The following is a 25,480-nucleotide window of genomic DNA, read 5'->3' as shown; positions in this document are numbered from 1 at the left end:
TAATACCATGTTTCATGTTTGCTGGGTGTTTCTCTCTTCTGTATCAACTTGATACTCCTGGTTGCCAAAGCAATCACAAAATTGAGACTAGCCATGTATACCGCCAATCTGAAGGACTTCAGATTATTAATATCTGAAGACATACTTCTTTTTACAGTTATGATTGTGATACTGACACTGTTCTGGGAGTGTGACAGTGAGATTAGAACATACAGTAGCCTCTGGGCTCAGTGAGGATGCCTATTACCTGCTCATTCACACATCTGCCTCTCTGGATGCAAGGAACCCACATCATTCCCACGCAACCGGTAGTGTTTGTTAGTGGGTGTTTCGGTGTGGAAGGGAGCCAAAGAGTCTCCTAGGTAGAATCCCCTGTAGGAGCTGTCATTCCTGGTTAGTAACCAGCTTTCAGTGAGTGCCTACCTCGGCCTACTTTTAGTATGGGATCCAAGATCTCATTTCGTGCAGATAGGGGTTGGTTTTCTTGCTATGGGTCAATGCGCTAGAGCAGGGCTTCTGATCCTTAGCATTCTTGAATAGCATTCCTAGAGTGACCTGGGAGGGTTTCCAGAAGGGGACTAGGTGGCTAGGCTCCTCTACCTCCTTACTGCAGAAACCAGGAGTGCGTCCCCGTTTTCGGATTCTTGACGTCAAGCTCCGGCAGCCTTGGAGCCTCCCAAGGGCGGTAGAGAGCTGAGGGAGGGTGACAGGGAGGGGAAGCCATTGCAGCAACAGCTTGGAGGAGGGAGCTGGACATCGTCTTGCACCAGAAAAACGGGGAGCAGAAGCCAGACTAGGGGAGGAAGAGGACTGGCACGCTCAGAGAATCGCTAGGTTGCTGCAAAAAGGGGCGGGGAGAAGGCGGGGGCGCTGCATGCAGCGCGCTGGCTCCAGCGGTGGCCGCGGGGAATGTGACATCAGCGGCGCCGGACGCTTGGGGCTGGAGGAGGCAGCTCGCCTCAGCTGCGCTGCGCACACCTCGCCCGGGGGAGGACGCAGACCCGGGCAGGCGGCAGGGATGTCGGCGAAGGAGAGGCCAAAGGGCAAAGTGATCAAGGACAGCGTCACCCTCCTGCCCTGCTTTTATTTCGTGGAGGTGAGTTGGCCCAGCGCCTTGGCATAATGCAGATCCTCTGGGCATCTCCTGAGCGAAGTCAGGTCCTGGACAGCGCTGGAGGCGGAGAGATCGTGCCAGGGCGCGCGCCGCTGTCCCCAAATGCCCGACCCTCCCCTCTTCCCCTCGATTTCACAGCAGCTCCCCGAATGTGCCTGTGAATACCTGTCAGCCCGGGGTGATTACCATTAGAGATGTCGCTGCTGGGTGGCCTACGGGGAAGGGATACCTGTGTGAGTGAGTGCGGTTTTAGTTCCTTGGCCCTCCTGTAGTGCCTGTGTGCACAACGTCCGCTAGTGCCCCAGAGGGGCCATGATGCCCATATTTCGGGATTTATGTCTTCAACCTGCCGAGTACGTGTCGAGAACTCTGTGTGCACACAGCTATGCCTAGGGCATATGAGGGTTGAAGGTGTTTACATAGTACAAATATTGTTGATTGCTTTTATTACCCTGCCCCCCACACCCCCCACAAATCCTTCTCCTATTATATTATTATGATGCTCACATACGCTTCTGAAATTGGATCTGCATCTCTAAACATCAATCATCGATGTACTGGCCTCTTTCCACAGTAAAAAAATACATATTATATATGTGTGTATACATAACTATATATAATATTTGAAATCTATGACATCATCTGATTTTACATGATTTGTATCTGTGTATTTACTGTGCTGAGCAGTATTATAGATAAGCAATTAAATGCAGATGTATCCATCATGACCCTCTAACTTGCCAAAATGCAGTATTTGAGGGAGAAACAATTGGTAGGAGTTATAAAGATTGGCAGATACAGTGGTTCTATGTACTGTGCTCCATTGCATTAGGAAGACATTTTCAAGCAAGATGTTTACTAAATTACAGATATAAAAGGGGTATATTGCATATGTTTAGGGAAATCAGATGGTTTTAGGCAAAAAACTATATTCTGTGTAGTTAGAGTCTGGGTTGCATAGAGAATTATAAGACTGTTGCTGAATCATTAATAACCTTCTCTGGCCATCTTTTCAGCCAAATATGGAGGTTTAGCCCTTCCAAGTACAAACAGTAGATTCTGTATTCAATGATTGCAAGGCTTATCTGTGATGAGGAACAGTCACTGCCTTGAAACTTGGGAGAAGAGACCTTGTCAGTCTGTTCTTATAGGTAACAATATATTTGGAAGTTTTGTAGAGGTGTCATAATTTTTTAAAATAATTTCAGTGTTAGGAAAGATGTATGTGACTTGCATAAGTTTCAGAGAAATGATGGATGACCCTTCATTCGTGACCCATAGAAAAGAAGCAAAAAAAAAAAAAAAAGGACCTATGTATTTAAAATAATGAATTCATTTATTATCCTTTCTCTTTTCACAAGAGATTTTTTGAGACCACAATTGACCACGATTTAGGTAATTTTTGTTGAAAGATAATGAAGAGCTTTCTTAAGAATCTAATGTAGGTAGCAGAAGATTCCATAATGAAAAGGGTGAAGGAATAGAAAGATGAGATACCTGCCTTCAAGTTCAATCTATGAGACCACTTGTCGCATTGCTAATCCATGTAGTTTTGTGTTATAGTGATTTCATTTGTGTCTGAATCAATGACATTTGTCTGGGAGAAATCAGTTTGTCTGAATTCCATCTCCAGGAAGGAACACACCTGAGGTCAGCTAGAAGCTGACTACATGGGGGCTGCAGCTATATGGCTTCAAGGAAAATGCCCCCATGAAAGAGGATGCAAACCAGACAATTAAGGATGTGCCTTTACGGAATGTCCGTGTGCACTTTTGAGGCATCTTTAACAGGAGTACATGTCCCTTAAGCAAGAATTTTAAAAGTACAAGTGCCTCATAATGCATTTGAATTGTGTGTTTAGGAACAGACATCTGACAATTGTTACTTCTTTTCCATGAGTGGAAATAGCCCAGATTCATTACTTTTACTTTGGCCCATTCAGATATCCTCTATGAATTCCTTAGCAGGGCAAGCTATAGAACAATTACTTGAAGACAATTCATGGAGTTTAAATGAGCATTGATGACATTGTGTCTTGGGGTTAACAGACTTCAAAAGCAGATCCACACAATTGGATTGCAAATTATCTTCCTAAAAATTAAATGTATGATGAACCACTACAGAGCCTCCAGAAAATGGGAGACTGCATTAGCATAACAATTATTTAAGGGTTTGACCAGATGCACTACCACGCTCCTTTGAAATGACTCATTTTGAAGGTGGTGACAATGCACTAAATTTACATCTCTTTTGTAGGATGAATAAACATAGCTTGAATTTGCATGTTAGTAAAATGCTCTAGAGTAATGACACTTTGCTTTCCAGCACAGTTTCCCAAGACCTTAGAAATTAAGATGGAAAAGTGAAACATGAGTGAATCTCTTTCCATCACATATCAGTCTAAAGCACATATTTTTAGCCTTCTCTGTTACTCAAACCATAATTTAAGTAACAAGAGGATTCTAACAAAACAGATCTCAGGAGAAAACAGTCCCTGGTTCTCAAGTCAGTGACACCATGAGCGACTTACACTTTGCCTTTTTTCAAGGAGTTTAGGAGTTTGACATCACTAATTCATGATAGGTATAAGATGTAAAGAAACTTTAATTGGGAAAATGAGGGAAGGGAAACTTTCACTTGAGTTGTGAAAGGGGCTAAAATCAAGATGGACTGAGTTATATCAGGAAAATGGCAGCATACTCTGGGAAAAACCTGGGCCTTGCACACAGATTGACTTGGTTCAAACACCGCCTTTGCCAGATACTACATGAATAGTTCTGGCCAAGTTACTTCTCTCATCCTTAGTTTCTTCACATATAATAGAAATTACATAATATAAATATAAATACACCTGTATTCATACATAATAGAAATTATTATACCTATGTCTTAGAATATTGAATATATCATGCGGTTAAAGGATCATGGCTGAGATATGGTAGGCAATCAAGATATGTTAGTTCTTTTCCTTTCTTATAACTGTTCTTGACCTGAAATAAATTATTTTACTTATAGTTTGGACTTAAAAGATCAAGTCCTGACAAGGTCCAGCTTGAGAGTTCCCATTGTTGAGAAGAAGTCATCTTCTCCCCAGTTTCTAGAAACAGTTTGGGCTCCACAGGCTTCTTGAAATGGATCTGTATTAATTGATACAAATAGAGAGAGTGAAGTACTATTTAAAGTTTGTACAATAATAATGACAACCATTTATAAAGTACTTAATATGTACTAACAATAAGCTAAATGCTTTACATGACCACGTCATTCAATCTTCAAAGTTTCTCTTTAAGAAAGAGCCATTATTATCTGTGTTTTGAAGAGAAACTGAAACTCATAAAAGTTAAACAACTTGACCGTTTTTATAAAGCAAAGTTAGAGGCAGGGCTAGGTATTAACTCAAAGCTCGTGCTCTTCACCACTGCAATAACAATCTCTCTCAACTTGTTGAAAGAACATTCATAGAGGCAAAGTTACTTTCTATGGTTTCTCACTGGTAAAAAAGGAAGATGTAGTAAGCCAAGGGCACACTGACAAAGGTAATACAGTTTTCTCTGACAACAGATCGGTTTTCTCAGCTCAATTCCTCCTCCACTGGGAGCCTCCAAGCACAGAGAGTTGGTGGACAGTGCATACTCCCCACATTGGCTCATCAGTTAGTGGCTAGTGCCCCTCAACAAGAACTCTGGATAGATGCAAGGAAGGAGTAAAGATGTTGGCAGCCCATTTGCAGAGTGTCAAGGTATCTCTAATTATACCCCTATGGGCATTAGGCTGAGGTGTTCGTGTTCAGCCACTAAAAGCAAGTAATCTTGTCTTTATTCACCGCCATACCTGATGTTAAAGCACACATTGGTTTAAGGGATAGAATTATTTTTTCTTACATTTTTGGTTTATGCTGCTGTTTGCTAATGAAATGGCTTATGGTTGACAGTAATATTGGATGGCGATTTGAAAAACACGGTGATTTTTCATTTTGCATATCATTTTATGAGCAAGTTTCATAACTCAGTTTTACCCTGTACAGCCTGGGAAAACAAAGGTCAAGTTGTGAAAAGAACTCTCAGATAAGCATAGCCACACCTTATTAGGATAAAGAGAAAAGCAGGTTAAAAAGGAATGTTCCACTAAAGAAAAGGTCTATCATGCCTTTAAGTTCCCAAGTACCCTGCAAGTGATGGCTGTATTACTTAGAGTAGCAATTGCAGCCAGCAGTATACCTAGAGTTAGCAAAAGAGTTTTCAAACTTTTTTTCTTTATTATTAAACTTTAAGTCCTGGGGTACATGTGCAGAACGTGCAGTTTTGTTACATAGGTATACACATGCCTTGGTGGTTGCTGCACCCATCAACCTGTCACCTATAGTAGGTATTTCTCCTAATGCTATCCCTCCCCTAGCCCCCAACCCCCAAAGGCTCTGGTGTGTGATGATACCTTCCCTGTGTCCGTGTGTTCTCACTGTTCAACTCCCACTTAAGAGTGAGAACATGTGGTGTTTGATTTTCTGTTCTTGTGTTAGTTTGCTGAGAATGATGGTTTCCAGCTTCATCCATGTCCCTGCAAAGGACATGAACTCATCCTTTTTTATGGCTGCATAGTACTCCATGGTGAATGTATGCCACATTTTCTTTACCCAGAATATCACTGATGGGCATTTGGGTTGGTTCCAAGTCTTTGCTATTGTAAAAAGTGCCACAATAAACATATGTGTGCATGTGTCTTTATAGTAGAATGATTTATAATCCTTTGGGCATAGCCCAATATTGTATGCGATAAGGCTGGTTGTCTGGGACTAGTGCACTTCCTTTATGCAAAGGATTACAGTGGTCCATCTGGGGCTAAGGCTCACAATTTTGTTCTCATTAGTCATCCTGCTCAAAGAGCAATTCATTATGTAATGTAAACAAATCACAAATTACCTTTTTAAACCTAAAAAGATATAAATTCTTAACATGAAATAAATGGGAAAGAGATTCTTTTTCCTTAAACATTCTGCTATATGACAAAACATTTTTATAACAAACCTGATGCTAACTTTATGAAGGCAGAAGAGTTATGCTTCACCTATACGCAAATATATTTTGACTGGGCTACCGATACAGAAAAGAGTTTGAAATTGCCTGTTATTCATATGAGAAAACACACAAAGACACATATGTATGCACACACTTCTGTGCATTGGTATGTAGAAATACACATGGAGTAAGAATATCATCTCTCTCTCCACTCAGTATAAAATTACAGTATCTGAAGCATTCCAATTCAGAATATTTTAATCTCAAAAAATTAAGATTACTCAGAAAGTTTTCATTCCTTTTGTTTTTTTCTTTTTGTGGCAAGGTCTTCCTCTGTCACCCAGGCTGGAGTGCACTGGCATGATCTCAGCTCACTGCAGTCTCTGCCTCCTGGGTTCAAACGATTCTCCCACTTCAGCCTCCTGAGTACCTGGGACTACAGGCATGCACCACCACACCCAGCCAGTATTTATGGTTTTTGGTAGAGACAGGATTTCATCATGTTGCCCAAGCTGGTCTCGAACTCTTGGGCTCCAGCAATCCTCCTGCCTCAGCCTTCCAAAGTGCTGGGATCACAGGTGTGAACCACCACACCGGGCCTACTCAGAAAGTTTTCATTACTTTGAATGTGTACTTAGCAGTAGATATGTTGCAGGATTTTGTTAATGGAGCTTAATTACTATAAGGTCAGTAACTAAACAGTTTGTTCAGGAGTAGAAGCCATTGCTGCTACTCTGTTGCCATCCTACCTGGGGAAGTTCAACAAGCCTTTGAGCAAAGACACACATTTTGAAACACATTTTGAAATTGTAGTGTCTTGACAAAATATTAATACAATTTTTATTTTCTTCCCATTGGAAGTTGTTCACAGGTTTTTAATTGTAGCAAACATTAATTCACAAGATTTCTGTTCTATCTCATGATCTATGTTAAAATTACATAACTCACTTGATTTTCTTGCTAAGAAATATTGCTAACTTATTCCCTTTTACATAAACTTCAGCATCAGTAGGAAATATAAAATCACATTTCTGCATTGCATATACCAAAATAGTAGCTGTAGATTTTCTTTCTTTTCTTTAGATTGTATAGAAGTAGAGTCTGCTCAAAGAAGTACTTCAAACCCTGCCAAATGAGATGAGTTGGCAAGTCTCTTCTCTTTCAAAGTCACAATGCATAAACTCTGATGCAAAATAAAATAAATAGAGACTAGAGCCCTAAGTTTTAGAGATAGAGTTAAATGAGGACATTTCTACAAATCTAAGTATTGAACATAGCACTTGCTATTAGGGAATTATTTTCTATTTCTAAACACCATGACTATCTTACTGTTTCTTCATGGCCAAGTTACTCAAAATGTGATTTGTTCTACTTTATCAGGAAAGAAAAAATACTTGGCTTCTGCCAATTTCAAGGAGATTTTAATAATAATGATAATAATCATAGTAATAAAAAAGAATAGTCCATTTCAAGTCTTCTTTATATGACGGACTATCTAGATACATAATTGTAGCTCAGAGAGCTACTGTTTTTACCAGGGTCGCATAGCAATGAAATGAGGGAGTCAGGATTTCAGAGCCTGTCCATCTTGCTCTTGCATTATGACTACACCATACTGTCTCACACATGCTTCCAACAACAATGCTAAACCTAGTGAAGAAGTGCAATGGAGAGCCCTACCTCTGCTGTGACTTGGCTAGCTTCATGATATCTGGATGCGTGTCTTTGAAACATGTCTGGTTGTGGCTCTGTCAGAGTTGTGGATCAGAGTTTTTCTCTACATTCAGCTACAAAACTTGGCTGTGTTAGTGCTTTTTCCTACTTAATAGTAACTGGTTTAATTTTTGATATGTCTGAAAGGCACAGTGTCCCCTAAAAACAAGCTCCCTTTGGGCAAGCACAAATGGCACCCGTGAGTCTCTGATGAAGATTAATGAGGATCAATGGGTGGGGGTGAGAGGGAAGACTTGGAAATTAAATAGAGTGTAGGAGAGTAGAATATGTAGGTTGATTAAAATGATAGAAAGAAAGAAATTCAAAAAGATAATAGAAACAGAGAGAGGTCAAGCCAAGCAGGATTAGAAGAAAAAGCATTAGAAAATTGAAGGTAGGAGTGAAGTGTGTGTGTGTGTGTGTGTGTGTGTGTGTGTGTGTGTGAGAGAGAGAGATTGAGATCCAATCTATGAGCAAACCATGGAGACCCTTTAAACATTTTGGTTGTCTAAGCTGGCTTGTTAAAGATTATTTGAGACACAATTATTGCTGTTTATGTGGGAAATGTATTACAAATGTTACTCATAGCAAACACATTTTCTCTCAGCATATGTATACAGCATAGGCTATTTCTCAAGCAACCTTTGTATTTAAAAGGTGAGGAAATGTCTTATAGAGTTTAAAAGTCTTATTACAGAGATAAGTCTAATAAAATTATATAATCCAGTGACATATGGCCTCACTGTTTCTTCAATCATGTAAGAAAATTTTGCCTTGAAAAGGTTAACTGAGTTAACCTTTGGACATGCCAAGTATGCCCGAGTTACCTAAGGACACACTGGTTAATATCAGATCAGGAATAGAACCTAGGTCTCCTGACTCCTGTTCTAGTGCTCTTTCCTAATTATTACTATTTCTAGAATTCCTTATATTAGAAAGTTTCCCTCTGGATTATAACATTTAAAATACAGGTCATTCTAATTCTACATGTGAACAAATTGGGCTAGCTGTTTGTGCTAACTTCCAAACACATTTCATGACCACCGTACATTAAACAAGCAATTATGAATGGATCTTCCACTGTTCCAAGTTGTTAGGCTCTTTGAAAAGCATGGTAATAGCTAAAGATTAGAAAATCAGAAAGGATTTTTCTCATTGCCTACATACCCACCTGTAATTTCACAATTAACTCCCCTGACATGAGGTCTCTAACAGATAGTAAAGGAAAGCATAAACAAGGGAAGGAGTAAGAATATAATTTATGTCATCAGCTATAGAATAGTTTTGAATTTTCCCTTATACTTCAATGTAAATTTTTCATACATTATCTCATCTGATCCTTTAAATGCAACTGAGAAATAAATATAAACTCTATTTTAAAAATTAAGTAACGAAGACTCAGAGAAGTCCAAAAACTTGTCTAAAACTCAAGTAGTGCTATTTTCCATCTTGGTCAAAAGGAAAAAAAAGGTGATACTTAAACTGTGAAATGTCTAATTATGAGCATCATGGTAGCCTTTTATGGTATGAATTAGCTGAGAAATTTATTTACAGTTAACTATGGAATGGAGTAATCTTTTCATGGTCAAGTGGATTTTGAAATATGGATGCCAAGGATAGAAATGCTAATTTTGGCATAAGTAACGTAGAGGTGTATTTCTTATCAATAGTTAGACTGAACCAATTGCACTATCTGGACTAAACCAATCATTACTATCTGGTTGTTTGTCAAGCAACATAGAGGAGGATAATTGCTTTCTTATTTGCTGTAACAAGATGGTTTCTGTCTGTGTGAAACTGGTATTTAGATCACTTAGGAATAAATTAAAGAAAAGGTGAAAGACAAGTAATTAAAATCAATGTATTTGTGGAAAAGGTAAACATGGAATCAGTACATTTAACAAAAGAATGATGTTTGGGAGTGAGAGCAATGGAAGTAGATGTGACTATATTGTTAACAACTTAATGCTCTTACCAAAAGTCTGTGCTATGGGTTTGCTTAGAGGTAAACTGCCATTTAATGAAATCCTAGATATGCTTCAGAAATTGAGTCCTCATGGATAGAGTCCAAAAGAGACTGATCTTATATCAAATGTTCTTCAATACAGAATGCTACAATGAAATTCCAGGGTATAACCTGTTTTGTACTCTTACAACAATTTATTTATGTACTGAGTAAATATTTATTAATTGCTTATGATGTGACTTTTGGTAAAAGTAATAGAAACGATAGAGAATCATCACTGGCATACTTTCTAGTCAGTAGTAGAATTTCCATAAATTTTAACTGGATGTAATAAAACAAGACTAATCATATGAACATAAATTTTTCCTTAACTGTCTTTTATCAGCTTGTGGAGACATTTTTATTTGCAGACTGATCGTAAATTCCCTATTAGAGACATTGCTCGGCCTTGTGGATTATTGAACAGTTGAAGATTAAATCAATATCCAAGGTCTATATGAGTCCTTATCTCTTAATTATGCTTATGTTCATTTTATGATCTAGGACCTACCTATGGATTGTTTGAGATTTGAAATTTCAAAGGCATCAGTGAAGCAAAGAACTTGCAATTTTAGTTTTCATAGAAAGTTGTTTCAGTTAGATAAGGCACATATACCACAGACAATTTTTTGTGCCTATGGTAAAACAAACTATTAGATATAGATATATATATTTTTTTACTTTTGTAAAAGAATATAGCATTTTTTTAAACTTGATCTGCCAATTAGCTTTGTAATCTTTAGCAATTAACTTATTTCCTCTAAGCCTCATTTTCCTCATTTGAAAATGATTGAACTATTGTGGTCAGGATAGAGTAATTATGACCCCTTAATCATATACAAATTATAAAATATGGCCAAGAATTCTAAAGCAAAGTCAGGCCTAGTAAACGAATTTTCTCTTTCCCATTTACCAACACCCCCTCTCCCATCTTGTCTGAAGTAAACTTTGTGGTGGCTTTAGATGCTACCAGATTACCTGGAAAGGGGCTGGTTCTCCTGATTGTTTTCTATTGGTATCACACATTTATGTATGTTTTATACAGTGTGCATACAATGGTAGAGCAGTTTATTATAATGTTTAAATACAATAACAACAAATATTTACTGGAATTTCTGCTCATTTGTAAAGATAGAGGGACATATGCACACACTTACAAAATAGAGACCACTTCTTTTCAGTACCCTCACCTTGACCTAGTCAGTGGAGGGGAATTCTCATTTACTGAGCATCTTCTACACACAGTGCCCAGGTAACACTCTACTGAGAGTCCTTATTCCAGGGTTGTTGGGAGGCCCATAATCTGTAAGCCACTGCCGTTCTCAGCTTTCCAGAGTTCTAATGTGTCATATATAAACTCATCAGCAGCAGGGTCTGTTCAACGCAAATTAAATATCCTCCCATGCCTCAGCTAAACCATCTGTGAAATAAAGAATATTACGCTTTCTAAAAAATGATGAATAAATTAGATTTAGTCTTTGGGAAAGAGTCATCTCATTTAGGCTATTGTATGATTCATTGAAATCTTTTTTTTAAGGCAGTTGCATACACCCTGAAGAATTAACAGGTTACTTATCCCTTGGGTGATGATCTGAAAATTCTTGTATTGTAGCAACTGAGATTTGACTGATTAAAACATGGAGAACATCCAACTGTGAAGATTTGGACATAAATAATGTCTTCTTCATGGCAAAACCTCATAAAAAGGATGGTCAGCAATCTGTTATAAACAATGTACTATAGAGAGATGAACTTTTGAAAACTCTTCTGCATTAAGACCTCATTTAGTTTCTAGCTTCCAGTTGAATTTGATGTACATGAAGGAAAATTATTTGATGGTGTTATGTTTCTCAATATTTAAGCCTCAGACTAGTGGCTATTCCATAGAAAATACTGGTTCTAGTAATTTTTAGATGATTGACCCAGGACGTAATTAAGAAAAAAATCCTTTTATTATTTATTTTTAAACTCCAGCCTGTAGAACAATGCAAATAGCAGAGAGCAGATACTCTCTCAATAGATCTGTGATGCATTAGTTGTGGTGTTGGTCAATAAATCTAGCAGCTTAATTAATGAATATAGGGAGACAGAGCCTGGACTGAACCTCAGCTTTGGCCTTGGCCTTGGCCACATTATTCTTTGTCTGACCTTGAAGGCTAGTGGTCTTTTCAGTCCTGTTCAGAAATAGAGGAAGAGATTGCTAAGACTTCACTGCTCAAATGTATGTTCCAACATGACTAAGAATGGCCAAGTGTAGCAAATCCTAGAAAATGCCTACTCTATGGGACTACAAAAAACTTTAAGAACTGCTCATTCCTCATTTCAAATCCCCCAGCCAACCAAACTCAACAGGCTCTGTTTTCTTCCTCCACCACTACCCTTCACCTTCCCAAGATTCCAGAGGTCAATGCAGCACAGTAGGGAGAGGGAGCGGGGTATAAGGTATCTCATATGAGATGACCCTAAGAATCAAAATGTCCTTAGTCATCTGTCCTCAGTTCCACATTCTTTCCAGGACATGTTAAAAAAAAATCACAGAGAGGACAGCAATTTACAATCTAGGCAGAGGCTCTTTAGCGTGGAGACTGAGCTTGGGCAGTGAGGCAGGGCAATTTAGCTCTCTCTCACGCTATCTCTATTTACTGTTGGTTCAAACCACTTACCTTCCCAGGTGATTGTGTTGGTCAAGCAATCCAAAAGCAGTTATATTTTTTCATTTAAGTATTTAGTAATAAAGTGACTTTCTTTGGCAGTTACATAGCATTTTATTTATATATATTGTTCATCTGTCTTTTCGATGCATTTTCCAGTAAAATACATAATACAATCCTTCCTACTTTAATAAATATAATCACAGCATTAATATGTTAGAAAATAAAATAGAAGTTCTTAATGTCCCACATTAACAGCTCAACTTCAACATCTCTTTTACATGCACCAAAACTTTTCAAAAGTGAAACTTAAATAACTAAGGCCTTCAGCAGCATTGGAAAGTTTTAACTTTGAAGAAGGACTCATAATATGCATCTAAGTGTGCATCTAAGTGTGTATAAAGATGTGTACGTGGGAGACAAGCTCAGAGGGAAGAGAAACTTGTGATATGCTATAGTGTTCTAATCTCTGAAATTAGATGAGAAATTCCTTTTCTGGATAATTAATAGGTCAAATAAAATGTATCAGGCACAAGCCAAATACTAAAAATATTTGTTAAATAAATTCAATAAATATAATAGAAAATATGAACTTTCATAATGTTTAAGTAAAATGGTTTAATGATAAAATTGATACCTTATTTTAATAAACATTGTGAAACTATAATTAATTTAGAAACACTGATGGTCTTTAATTCAGTCATTTCTGTGTGTATAATGTTAAGATTATATGTCAATTTAGATCTCAGAATCAAAAATTTGCTTCTCTTATGCTATAACTCAAATTCAAGGGGACTTCTAAACATTCATGGAAAAAATTGGATTAAAAGATAAAAATAAAAAACATAAACTTTATTTCTCAACATAAGCTCTATCAAGTTCAAGATAGTTTTGTAAGCAATGATAAAAGCTGTTTAGTCCATTCCTAAAGAACTGATGCTCCTGGGAATTTAACCATGTCATTGCAAAATTTTTTACATTATCAACTGAAGAAAAATGGATGCCTTTGAAAGATTTCTTAAGATTAAAAAACAAAAATAAGTCAGAACGAGCCAAATTAGGACTGTGAAATGGATGTCTAATGATTTCTCACTGACACTCTCACAAAATTGCCCTTGTTTGGGTGAGAGAGATGAGCATTGTTATGGTGGAGAAGGATTCTCTAGCAAAGCTTTCCTGGGCATTTTTCTGCTAATGCTTCGGCTAACTTTCTCAAAACACTCTCATAATAAGTAGATATTACTGTTCTTTGGCCCTCCAGGAAGTGAACAAGCAAAATGCTTTGAGTATCCCAAAATGATGTTGTCATGACCTTTGCTCTTAACCAGTCCACCTTTGTTTTACCAGGACCACTTTCCCATCTTGGTAGCCATTGTTTTGATTGTGCTTTGTTTTCAGAATCATACTGATAAAGCCGTGTTTTATCACTTGTTACAGTTCTTTGAAGAAATGCTTCAGGACTTTGATGGCCTACTTGTTTAAAAAATTCCATTGAAAGCTCTACTCTTGTTTGCAGTCAATCTGGCCACAGTCACTATGGCACCCATTGAATGGAAAGTTTGCAAAACTTCAATGTTTCAGTCAGAATTGTGTAAGCAGAATCAAGGGAGAGGTCTATGTTGTTGACTGTTGTTTGTGTCGTTAGTAGTCAGTCCTCTTCAATTAGGGTATGAGCAAAACAAATGTTTTCCTTGCAAATTGATGTGGATCGTCTGATGTTGTAGGCTTCATCTTCAACATCATCTTTTCCCTTCTTAAAATGAATCACCCATTTGTAAACTGCTGATTTCTTGTTTTTATAAACCTTCTGTAAAGTATCAATGATTTTGCCATTCTTCTACCAAAGTTTCATCATAAATTTGATGGATGTCCTTGCTTCAATTTTAGCAAAATTCATGTTGCTCTGATAGGGGTTCTTTTCAAACTGATATCTTTCTTGGCATTTCAAACTAGATCTTTTTCAGACACGTTATGAGTGAGTATGAGCTTATTTTGGTGCAAAAAAATTGAAATCCATTCACAGTTTTTTCATAATATACATGTTCCATGACTTTTGAAGATCCCTCATATAGAAGTTTTAGTTATGTCACTTTTGCCTGACATTATTGCAATAGACTTTTTCCCCTTAATGTTTGTTTGGTATGCACTATGTCTTTCCTTTGCCAGGTTATGTGAACATCTATATGCTTTCTCTGTATGAATATAACAATCCCACTAATAGGGAAAACACTATTTAATCTAAGTATATTAAAGTCTTACTTTTGTTAGAGGACATCAAGAATATATGCAATATCACACATTATAGAAATTGTAGGGTAGCATTAACAATCTATAAAGAGAAATATTCTAATTTTTTTATTTTGTTATTTCTCAATGTCTTTGGAAACCCATTGGTCCATAGTATAAGCTTCCAGGAAGAGGTAGTATGTACAATAATCACAAACATGAATTGGGAAGCCAGATTTCTTGAGTTTGTAATCCAGCTAACAAGCTGTATAACCTTATACAAATCATGGAATCTTACTGTATAACCTTGTACAAATCATGTAATTTCATGTAATCTCAGTTTCCTCATCTGTAAGATGGCAGTAATAATAGTACCTTCATCAAAAAGGTGTTGTGAAGATTGCATGAATTCAAACATATAAAGTACTTTAAATGGTACCTGTCAAATATTAGTAGCATTAAATTACTATTATTACCCCAATTTTAAAATGTCTGCTGTATGTTGTAAGGGAAGAGAAATTACAGCTGGAAGAAAGGATTTAAAAGCAATTACTTTTAACAATTGAAACACAGATCCTCAGCCTCAGGTCTTAGTCTCTAATTCGGTTTAAAGAATAAAATGCTTCCCAAGACAATGCACATACTTCAGTGTCTATGTAAGAAGAACAAATTTTTACTACCTGAAGTTAAGACTGGTGATTACAAAACCTACTACCCCAAGCCTAGTGCTAGATCAATATTCAGGTAATAAAACAACCATTTATCAATATTTTTGACTTTACTGTTAGATCATTGAATGATTGTATTGGTCCTTTTAGAGCTGTAAAGATGTAGTTTCATATTCAGGTATAAAACATAGAACAGATTTTTTCCCATTCAACCTAATATATCTATTAGGTGAGGTAGCTCTTCTCTATTAATTATCATTGCTATGGAGGATCCAATGTAAGTTTCTTGATTTTTTTAATGCTAATGAAATCATTAGAATTCTAGAAATTTAAAATAGAAAGCATTCTTGTGGTAGAATAAATGAAGATCTTTTTACATGGGGGATATTTTCTTAACAATACGGCAAGAACGTCTCAACATTTGGCATCTCTCTTCAAATTATCCATATATGTATTAGTTTATTGTATATTATTGTATATATTAGTTTATTGTATATTGAGGACACCTAATATGTCAGGGATAAAGAGATGGATAAGACAATTTCTCTGCTTTCAAGGATCTTGTGGCCGAATAGGAGAGAACGTAAAGGAACAACTGCCATCCCATATGACAATTGCTATGATCCAGGCATTCATCAGGATATCTCTGTATGGTCAGAGAAAGTGATCCAAAGGAAGCACTAAAAGCAGGAAAACATCTGGAACTTTACATTTGCCTAATTTCTGATACTTTATATTAGAAATCATTTACTAGGGAAGACCAAAGTGAAAATAAAAGCAGACCATATCCAAAATATAATTAAATGCTCTTAAGATATTCCCAAAACCAAAATAATACAAATGACTTCAAAGAAACTGCACAGGGAAGAACCTTCAGGACCTGAGGGCACCACATCAGTGAGAGTGTGATTTGAAAGTGCCTGCCAGCCCTTTGCTGTTGTTGCCGTTGAAACCCCTTGACACATGGCCATCTCTCTCCTTGTGTCCTTTAAACTGGCAATCTCATTGAAGCCTGGGGCTATCCTTTCCTGAAAAGCACTAGACTAGTGCCAGATGGTGACATGTGGCAGAATGGCAGCAGGATACACGGCGGTGCATGCTTCCAGGAATTTAACAGACCAGGTTTCTATTACTGGCCTTTGCAGCCAGGCGTTCTATTTTACTTATCTGGGCCACGGTCTTTATCTTAAATTTATCTTAAGAATCCCAAGGAGGTTATAAGAATTAAATTAGATAATTAGGAGGAAATGTCTAAATGAAAACTCAGTAAATGTCCTTTGCTTTTTAGGTCTGAGTACATACCTAATAAATTCTACCCAAACTGAGAGGAGCTCTAGAAAAGACAGATCTCAGATTGGAACAAACAAAGCAATTTTCATGTTTGGGTGACAAGGAATAAGTGAGTAGAGAACATGTTTAAGAGTAATAAGAATTAAGAGAAACAGAGTGGCCGTCCTCAAACTGCACCTGTCCCCTAGGACCCCCTCTCCCCATATGGGCGCCCCACATGCAGTTATCTTAGCAGTGTGGAGGAGGAAAGCCAGTTGAGTTCCATGAGCAAAGAATTTTGAGCACATTTCCCAAATTAGACACCTGGGTAGGAGTCTGGGTGTTCCCACTTGGGGGCTTTGTGGCTATTGCACAATTTATGTAAACTATTTTGTAAACTATTATGTAAACTATTTCTGCCTCAGTTTTCTCATTTGTAATTTGGGGACACTAATAGATACTTTATACAGTATAGATTGAATATAGCAATCTTTTAAACTTAACTAGTATCTGGCACCTAAGTCCTCAACACCCGCTGTGTATTTTTCAGAAATTGTCTATGTTTTTTGTTCCTTTGATCAAAATTTCTTGATTTCTTTCAATTAAATTCAGTGAGCATTTATTGGGCACCTAAAACATTCAAAACACGTGGTAAATTGCGAAGGTTTCACTTTTGAGTACTTGATCTTAGGGCAAGGGCTGGTAATATATAAATAACTATAATTAGAGGCAGAATAACAGATCCTTCGATAAAGTTACATATGAAGTATGTGAGATGGAGTCTTCAATTCTGAGTGGAGAGCCTGGAGAAGGTTTCAGGGAGAAAAAAATTCTATGACCTCAACCTGAAAGGATAAGTCCAATTTTTATGAGAAATAAATGTGGGACTGTAACGTGAAGCAGAGGCTAGAACACGTCTTTTTGAAATATAAATATAATGGGAACATGGGCTGTCTTTCTGGTTTAGGAGAGTGGAGAGTAGGTGGAAACAAAATTAACCAAGAAAGGCAGATCAAGGCCATATTTTAAAAAGTCATAAATATCATTCTAAAAAATTTGCACGTTATTTTGTTATTAATGGGGCACCATTAAATGCGTGATGAGGTGTGAATTCCAGGAAAATTAGTTTGGAAGCATTGTGGAGGATGAAACAAATTATGAAGAGAATAGAGTTTTTTTTAAAGGCCCTAATGCTTTATATAAGGCAGTGACAGTGTGAAAGAAATGAGAGAAATGATTCTTCATTCATGACAGTGTATGAAGCATTTCAGTATTAGATTGCAATGTAAAAAAAACCCATCATTTCATTGATAAGAAATGACGCCCAGAAAGGTTAAGTGACTTTTCCAAATCCCAGAAGAAGCTGGCAGAATAAATAAGGGGAGAAACTGGATTCTCCTGGTTCTGAGGCCAGACCGGTTTCCCTCAATCACACTGCCCTGTTTCAATTTGTATCTATTCATGTCATACAAGCCGCATCTGTTTTATGTATAAAAACCAGTTTAGACTTCTAGACCTTAAATAATGTTGCAGACTCATTCTGACCAATTATTTCCCTTAATGATACTTTAAGTGTTCGTGTATGTTTATAATCTGTATTTTTGAAGTTCTTTGCAGCCAATCTGAATATGCTATACTTAGAGCGAAGATAGTTTTATATATCATAAAGCCTAATATTATTTTATTATTATCAATATTTGAAGAAAATATTAATCTGTATTAGCTACAAGGCAAAAAATACTACAGAATACCACTAAAGATCATACTGTAGGAAGCAGAAAATTCCCTCACCACGTGTGTGTTGACCTGTGGCAACCTTCTTCACGGCTACAGACTTTCATACAATTGCTTTGATCTGCTAGCATTGTTTTCCCAGTTTGAATTGAATTTCAATGCACTGTATTACTGTTTCAAATTTCACATTTTATATGATTTCAGGGTATTTATCAAGTTGGTTCCAAGCATCTCATTTTAAATGTGTTATTAATATTAAAATCTTCCTTTATCTCTTATAATAGATCTTGCATATGATTGGCACCAATATACACAATTATTTTCTTTGCCTTCTTGTGACATTACTTATATCAAAGCTAAAATAATTTAACTTTGAAATGTCTTAAGCTAGCGTTGTTCTCCAAAAGTGAGGATTTTGCTGCTTAAATCATCTAGTACCAATAATTTGCAGCTTTATGCCTCCAGCCTTGGTCTCTCCTGTTAGCTCCAAGTCGACATCTTACTTTAATAACTAAGAGACATAACAGTTTTAATACTTTCAAAACAGAATCTTCTATTCTTTCCATCCAAACTTCTCCCTATCCCAAGGAATGACATCACTGACCTAATTCCTCAAACCCCATCTTTGAAATCAACCTTTATTGTTTTATCTTCTTCATTGATCAAGCCATAAACAAGGTTTGTTATATCCGTCTCCAAAACCATATCAACAACCTACCAGTTTCTTTGTATCTCCAGTACTAAACTCTAGGAAATGCTGCCTCATCTCTCCTGGATTTCCGCCATTGCCATGCATCCACTAGAATGTAAGCTCTGTGAGTGCATGGAGTTCTCTGTTTGGTTTACCGCTACATTCCTTACACTTAGAGAAGTGCCGGGTGCCTACTAGGCATTCAATACATATTTGTTGAGTTTTGAACAGCCTTCTAAATTTTTACCCTATTCCTACTTTTGACCCGCCATGATCATCCTCAATCTGACAGCCAGAGATCTTTGTAAAATACACTGCAAATCCTATTACACCTCTGCTTGAACTCTCCGAAATGTTTCTGATCCTACTTTAAATAAAATTCTAACTTCCTCCTTGGACTTCAGGACTCTGCAACGTCTGGTCCCAAATCTACCTCTCTGACTTCATTTTGTATCACTTCCTCCATTTGATTATACTTTTCACCTGGTTTTTATCCAGTTAGTTCTTTCTTGCCCATTCAAGTCTCTGCTTAAATGGCACCTACTCAAATAGGTCTTCCTTGATCTAAAATAGGAATTCAGGCACTTAATTACACAGCCCTCTTCTTTATAGTATGTGTTCTTTCTGATATATATATTTCTGACATACATTTAATATATATAATATATATTTTATATTTTTTTACCTGGTTTCCTCAATATTCATAGGGACAAAGATTTTGTTTTATCATAACTGTATTCCCAGGACCTAGAGCAAGGCCTGGGGCTAGCAGGCTCCCAAAGATATTTGTTGAATGACTAAACGGATGAGCCACCATTACCATATGTATTAATTGGCCCTTTGTGGCTATGGTTTCCGCCAGTTCAAAAGGCTCTTATAGGACTCTGAATTCATGATGGCTATGAAGAAGGCAAAGAGTGGAGCTGATCTGTTTTGCCCTAGGCTCAGAGCAAAGTGAACTCTCCCCAATGAAAAGTAGTTTGTCCTTATTATAATCATGCTAAAAACAAGTAAGCTATCAGATCTAGATAAAGTGCCATGACAGAATTGATAAAATGTTTCACTAAAATGGATATATAATCTAAATTTGTCTTTTTAAAGTTGACATCAGAAAAATCAATATTGACTAGCAAATGTGGTATTTTGAAACACCTTTCTTTTGTTTGCCCTGTTCTCTTATAAAAACAGTTATAATTTTTCTTCTTAAAAATTGCTCTACTATTTTCACTCACAGGTTCCTTGGTGGATGGTAATTATAAGAATCAATCTTTTCTTTTTGAAAATAAACTGTTTTTCTAATCCTCAGGTAATTTCCCTCCTCTCTATTGCTGCATACAAATAGCTTGGTTCAGACGGGCACGGTGGCTCATGTCTGTAACCCCAGCACTTTGAGAGGCCAAGGCAGGTAGATAACCAAGGTCAGCAGATCAAGACTATCCTGGCTAACACGGTGAAACCACATCTCTACTAAAAATACAAAAAATTAGTCAGGCATGGTGGCACACGCCTGTCATCCCAGCTACTCGGGAGGCTGAGGCAGGAGAATCACTTGAACCCGGGAGGTGGAAGTTGCAGTGGGCCAAGATGGCGCCCCTGCAAAAAAAAAAAAAAAAAGAAAGTTTGGTTCACACTTTTTTGAGGGCTATATTATGACTAGAGAATAAAATTTGTAGTGTTTGGCTACATACTTTTAAAAAATCTCTTTAAATCTCATTTTCAAAATCTCATTTTAAATGCAATCAAAACAAGTCTGTGTAATTTTATTATGTGCATATCAATTCTATATGTATGCCAAAATTGGCACATACCATCTGTTAAATTCCTTACACTCAAAAAAAAAAAAAAAAAACTCTTGTTGAGCATTTCAAAGATAAAAAGGTAACTCTGAAGACAATTATGTTAGAAATAAACATTGTCATTTAATTCATTACACTGGGTAGTAAACTACAGTATGGGAACACCATGTATAAAATTACTTATTTCTAAAATATAATAAATATAATGAAGATTTTATACAAGTAACTCTTTATTAAAAACAAAATGATATAAGGAACAGAGTAAATATGCTTTTGAAAAAATAAGAGAAATAGATATCAAAAAGAAAAAAAGATTCTTTTTAATAAAGATGGGATTTCACCATGTTGGTCAGGCTGGTCTCAAACTCCTGACTTCGTGATCCGCCCACCTCCCAAACTGCTGGGATTACAGGCATGAACCACCGGGCCCAGTGAAAAAATGATTCTTATTATGGAAACAAATGAAGGTTTTAAAACATGATTCTATAGAAATGTAGAAGATATTAATATGGAAAATTATATAATTGGAAAAATGATATAATTGGGAAAATTGTCAGTTTCAGGAAGGCTACTGGCTGAAAAGACTAATGCATAATATTAGTGACAAATTACTTTAATTCATATGTTAATGTAGCGTATATGTATATATAGAGATACATGCATATATATTTGGAAGTCACTATAATGTATATTAGTGGCAACACAGAAATCAGTACGATTAGGACCCTGCCTTAAGGTGATTTTAGTTTGGGAAGCAAAGCAAAAGACTAAACCTAATTTATAGCAGATAAAAAAGAGCAGTGGGTAAAAATTTCCTAAAAAGAAGTACTAGGGGATTAAGACTAAAGAAATTACTCTCAAAAGGTATTATCAAGCAAAGCTTCATGAGAAAGGTGATGTTTAATGAATATATTATTGTTACTAGTTATAACAATAACAATACTTAATAACATTTATAAGCTATTTATTCCAGATATTGTTGACTTTGGAACTAGAATTCATGTATTCAAAATCCACTTCTGTCACTTATGACAAGTAACTGCTTACCCACCTGCAAAATGAGGATACTGATAGCAGTTATCTTATATCACAATAGAAAGTTTTTGGTTAAATGAGTTTAAAATGTGTCAAATTAATTAAAATATCTAAAACAGAAAAATTGACGCATAGTAAGCACTTTATGAAGTACTTGTTAAATTAATACTTAAATATATTTATATGGATTTAAGTGGAAATTTAAATAATGTGCATGCACCATGAAGTGCTGATTTATTGGTCAAGATTGAAAGCTACTATTCGTGCACTATCGAAGAGGGAAGTAGTGAGGCGGAATGATCAGATACTTGAAGTGATCGAATAATAGTCGATAAGAAAAAATAAATGTTTTTGATATACTTTTTGTTCTCTACAAAGCATCCATCTGAAAAACAGAAAGATAATGCAAGATTACTTACTATGTATTTCTTTTTTCCCCCCAGTAAACCTAATTATTTCTTAATTACCAAAAAAAGACCTCTTGGGAATAGAAGGCATAATGCTGTCTTCTAAAAATAAAAATTAAAAAATTGTTTTTTCAAACGAAACAATCAGAAATCATGAGTAGTTAATATTGTCTTTATAAAAAACATTTCCTGTTTGCTTAAATAAATATTATATCCTCTAAAGGAACAAAGCCTTAAACTAAGCAATTATTTGAGTGTTATATAAGTCTACATTTTCAGGTTCTGGAAAGTCTGGCACTAGATTAAGCATTTGTGATATTTTCTCCTTAGCTGAGAGCAGGTCTCTCAATAAGCTACTTCTCCTTGATGACCAAGTCTATCTTTTGTTCAATGTATTACATCTACCTACACAGTGCCTGGCACATTCACACATGAATGAATAAATAATTGAACCCAAAAAGGGTACACAAAACCTAGAAAGTACACTGTGCCTAGTTTAGGGAGACCAAATAGATGAAACCCAGTGAAGTCAGGATTTTCAGATAAACAATGAACAATTTTCAGTGTAAGTCTCTCTCAAATATTGCATGGGGTATACTTACACTAAAAATTATTCATTACTATCTGAAATTCTGGTTTCACTGGGTGACCTGTATTTTTATTAGCTAAATCTGGTAGCTCCAGTCTAGTTATTGTAATTAAATTAAGGTTTATACATTTATTCAATTAGCTAGTTATCAGCAAGTATTGATTGCTTCCTTAAATTATTAAATGATGTATTCCCTGCCTACTAAGTGCCAGGACTTATAAATAACACTGGCAGACTCGCACTTCATAGAGCACTTATTTCAGTGGGAGACTGGGAGAGATGAAAAACAAATAAGTGAAGTATTAAACTGGCAAGGTAATTTCAGTTAATGATAAGTGTCATGAAAAAGTCAAGCAAAATGATAAGGTAGAGAGTGAAGGATGGATCAAGAGCTGCCTTGGGTAGAGCGTGCAGAAAGGCATCATTAAATGATGTAAAGAAGCCAGTAGTATAAAGAGCCAGAAAAAGAGCACAAAAGGAAGAAGAAACAGCAAGTGCAAAGGATCCTGGGCAGAAATGAATTTGACTATTACAGGAAAAGAATGAAAACCAATTAGATTTCAGTGAGCAGGGGGCTGAGGGGTGATGAAAATGTGGTACAAGAAGAATCAAGAGTCAAAGCATAAGCAACTTGCATTGCATGGGATGGCATTCGGATTTTATTCAAATTGAGTGGGAACCACTAGAGTGATTCAGATAGGGAGTGATACGATCTGAAATACTTCGTTGTTTGTTTGTTTGTTTGTTTTCTTTATTTCTTCTAAAGAAAAGGGGGATACATGTGCAGAATGTGCAGGTTTGTTACATAAGTATACGTGTGCCATGGTGGTTTGCTGCACCTATCGACCTATCTTCTAAGTTGCCTCCCCTCAACCTCCACCCTCCAGCAGGCCCTGGTGTGTGTTGTTCCCTTCTCTGTGTCCATGTGTTCTCAATGTTAAACTCCCAGTTATGAATAAGAATATGCATGTTTGGTTATCTGTTCTTGTGTTAGTTTGCTGAGAATGATGGCTTCCAGCTTCATCCATGCCCCTGTAAAGGACATGATCTCATTCCTCTTTATGGGTGCATAGTATTCCATGGTGTATATATACTAAATTTTCTTTATCCAGTCTATCATTGATGGGTATTTGTGGTTCCATGTCTTCGCTATTGTAAACAGTGCTGCAGTAAACATACATGTACATATGTCTTTATACTAGAATTATTTCTATTCCTTTGGGTATATACCCAGTAATGGGATTGCTGGGTTAAATGGTATTTCTGGTTCTAGACCCTTGAAGAATCGCCATACTGTCTTCCACAATGGTTAAACTAATTTACATTCCCACCAACAGTGTAAAAGCATTTCTATTTCTCCACAGCCTCACCAGCATCTATTGTTTCCTGACTTTTTAATAATTGCCATTCTGACTGGTATGAGGTGGTGTCTCATTGTGGTTTTGATTTGCATTTCTCTGATTATCAGTGATGTTGACACGTCTGATCTGAAATACTTTTACAAGACCCCTTAGAATGCTGTGTGGAAAATGAATGGGTATAGTGGGAGGGTGGGAGTGAAAGTGTAGCACCAGTTAGAAGGTTGGGGTCGACTCGTAATAGGCTGTGACTAAGGTGGGTGAATTGGAATCCACGTTGAAGGTAGAAGCAATAGAACTTACAAATGATTTTTAACTCTGGAATCAGAGAGGAATAGTGAGAGAAGGAGAGAAAGCCACTTGTTTTCTATGTATGGCCTGTATGTCAGGTAAAATAAATTGATCTTCTTTGTCCTTCATTCTTAGTTGCCTATATTGGCATCATCGGTGGTTAGCCTCTATTTCCTCGAACTCACAGATGTCTTCAAACCTGTACACTCTGGATTTAGCTGCTATGATCGGAGTCTTAGCATGCCGTACATTGAACCAACCCAGGAGGCAATTCCATTCCTCATGTTGCTTAGCTTGGCTTTTGCTGGACCTGCAATTACGGTAAGAATTACCCCCAAAATTGTTTATCAGTCCTGAAAAACTAAAAATCACCACATTTGTATAATAAATGAGTTCAAAGCAAACAAAAGATGAACTGTAAATCTTAAATCAAAATCGTGTCTTTGAGATATATTGACAGTATCATGTGGAAGTTAATAGCATAACGTTATTGGCATTAAAATTTAAACATTCTATGATTTGAAAAATGATTGATTCCTAGTGTTTATTTTTATAAATCATTATGAAAAGTTTTGTAACTTTATAATTCTCTTTGAATGGCTAATAGGACATTTCTGATACACTTCCTAATTAACTTACTTTACATGTGTGTATTTGGTATCTAAAGCCTGAAAAAATGGGGGGGAAATTACATATTCAACAGACTGTCTTCCAAAAGTGCATTTGGTACCACTTACAGTTTCATTTTTTTACTAGATTATCACTGTTTATTGATTATGAGTACTGAGCATAAATAATTATAAAGTAAAGATATAAAAACTCATTCAAGGCATGCATGCATGAACACATACACAGACATACAGACATGCTCAAAGAATAAACTGTTTTATATTCAGAAAAGGCATTTGCATTTTAAAATGT

The 25,480-nt window shown here is 36.5% G+C and overlaps 1 protein-coding gene across 1 annotated transcript in view; it reads left to right on the top strand.

Annotated features, from left to right (window-relative positions):
- Positions 1–726: 726 nt before the first annotated feature.
- The window catches only part of PLPPR4 (phospholipid phosphatase related 4), a 45,803-nt gene continuing 21,049 nt past the window's right edge, over positions 727–25,480 (top strand). Inside the window, exons 1-2 of the mRNA XM_007977848.3 lie at positions 727–1,096; positions 24,695–24,880. Of these exons, the coding sequence (XP_007976039.1) occupies positions 875–1,096; positions 24,695–24,880 (408 nt within the window). The 5' untranslated portion in view covers positions 727–874. The remainder of the gene's footprint in view (positions 1,097–24,694; positions 24,881–25,480) is intronic.

Source organism: Chlorocebus sabaeus, chromosome 20 (assembly GCF_047675955.1).
Source record: "Chlorocebus sabaeus isolate Y175 chromosome 20, mChlSab1.0.hap1, whole genome shotgun sequence".
NCBI classification, from domain to species: domain Eukaryota; kingdom Metazoa; phylum Chordata; class Mammalia; order Primates; family Cercopithecidae; genus Chlorocebus; species Chlorocebus sabaeus.
This window is presented reverse-complemented; position numbering and strand designations above follow the sequence as displayed.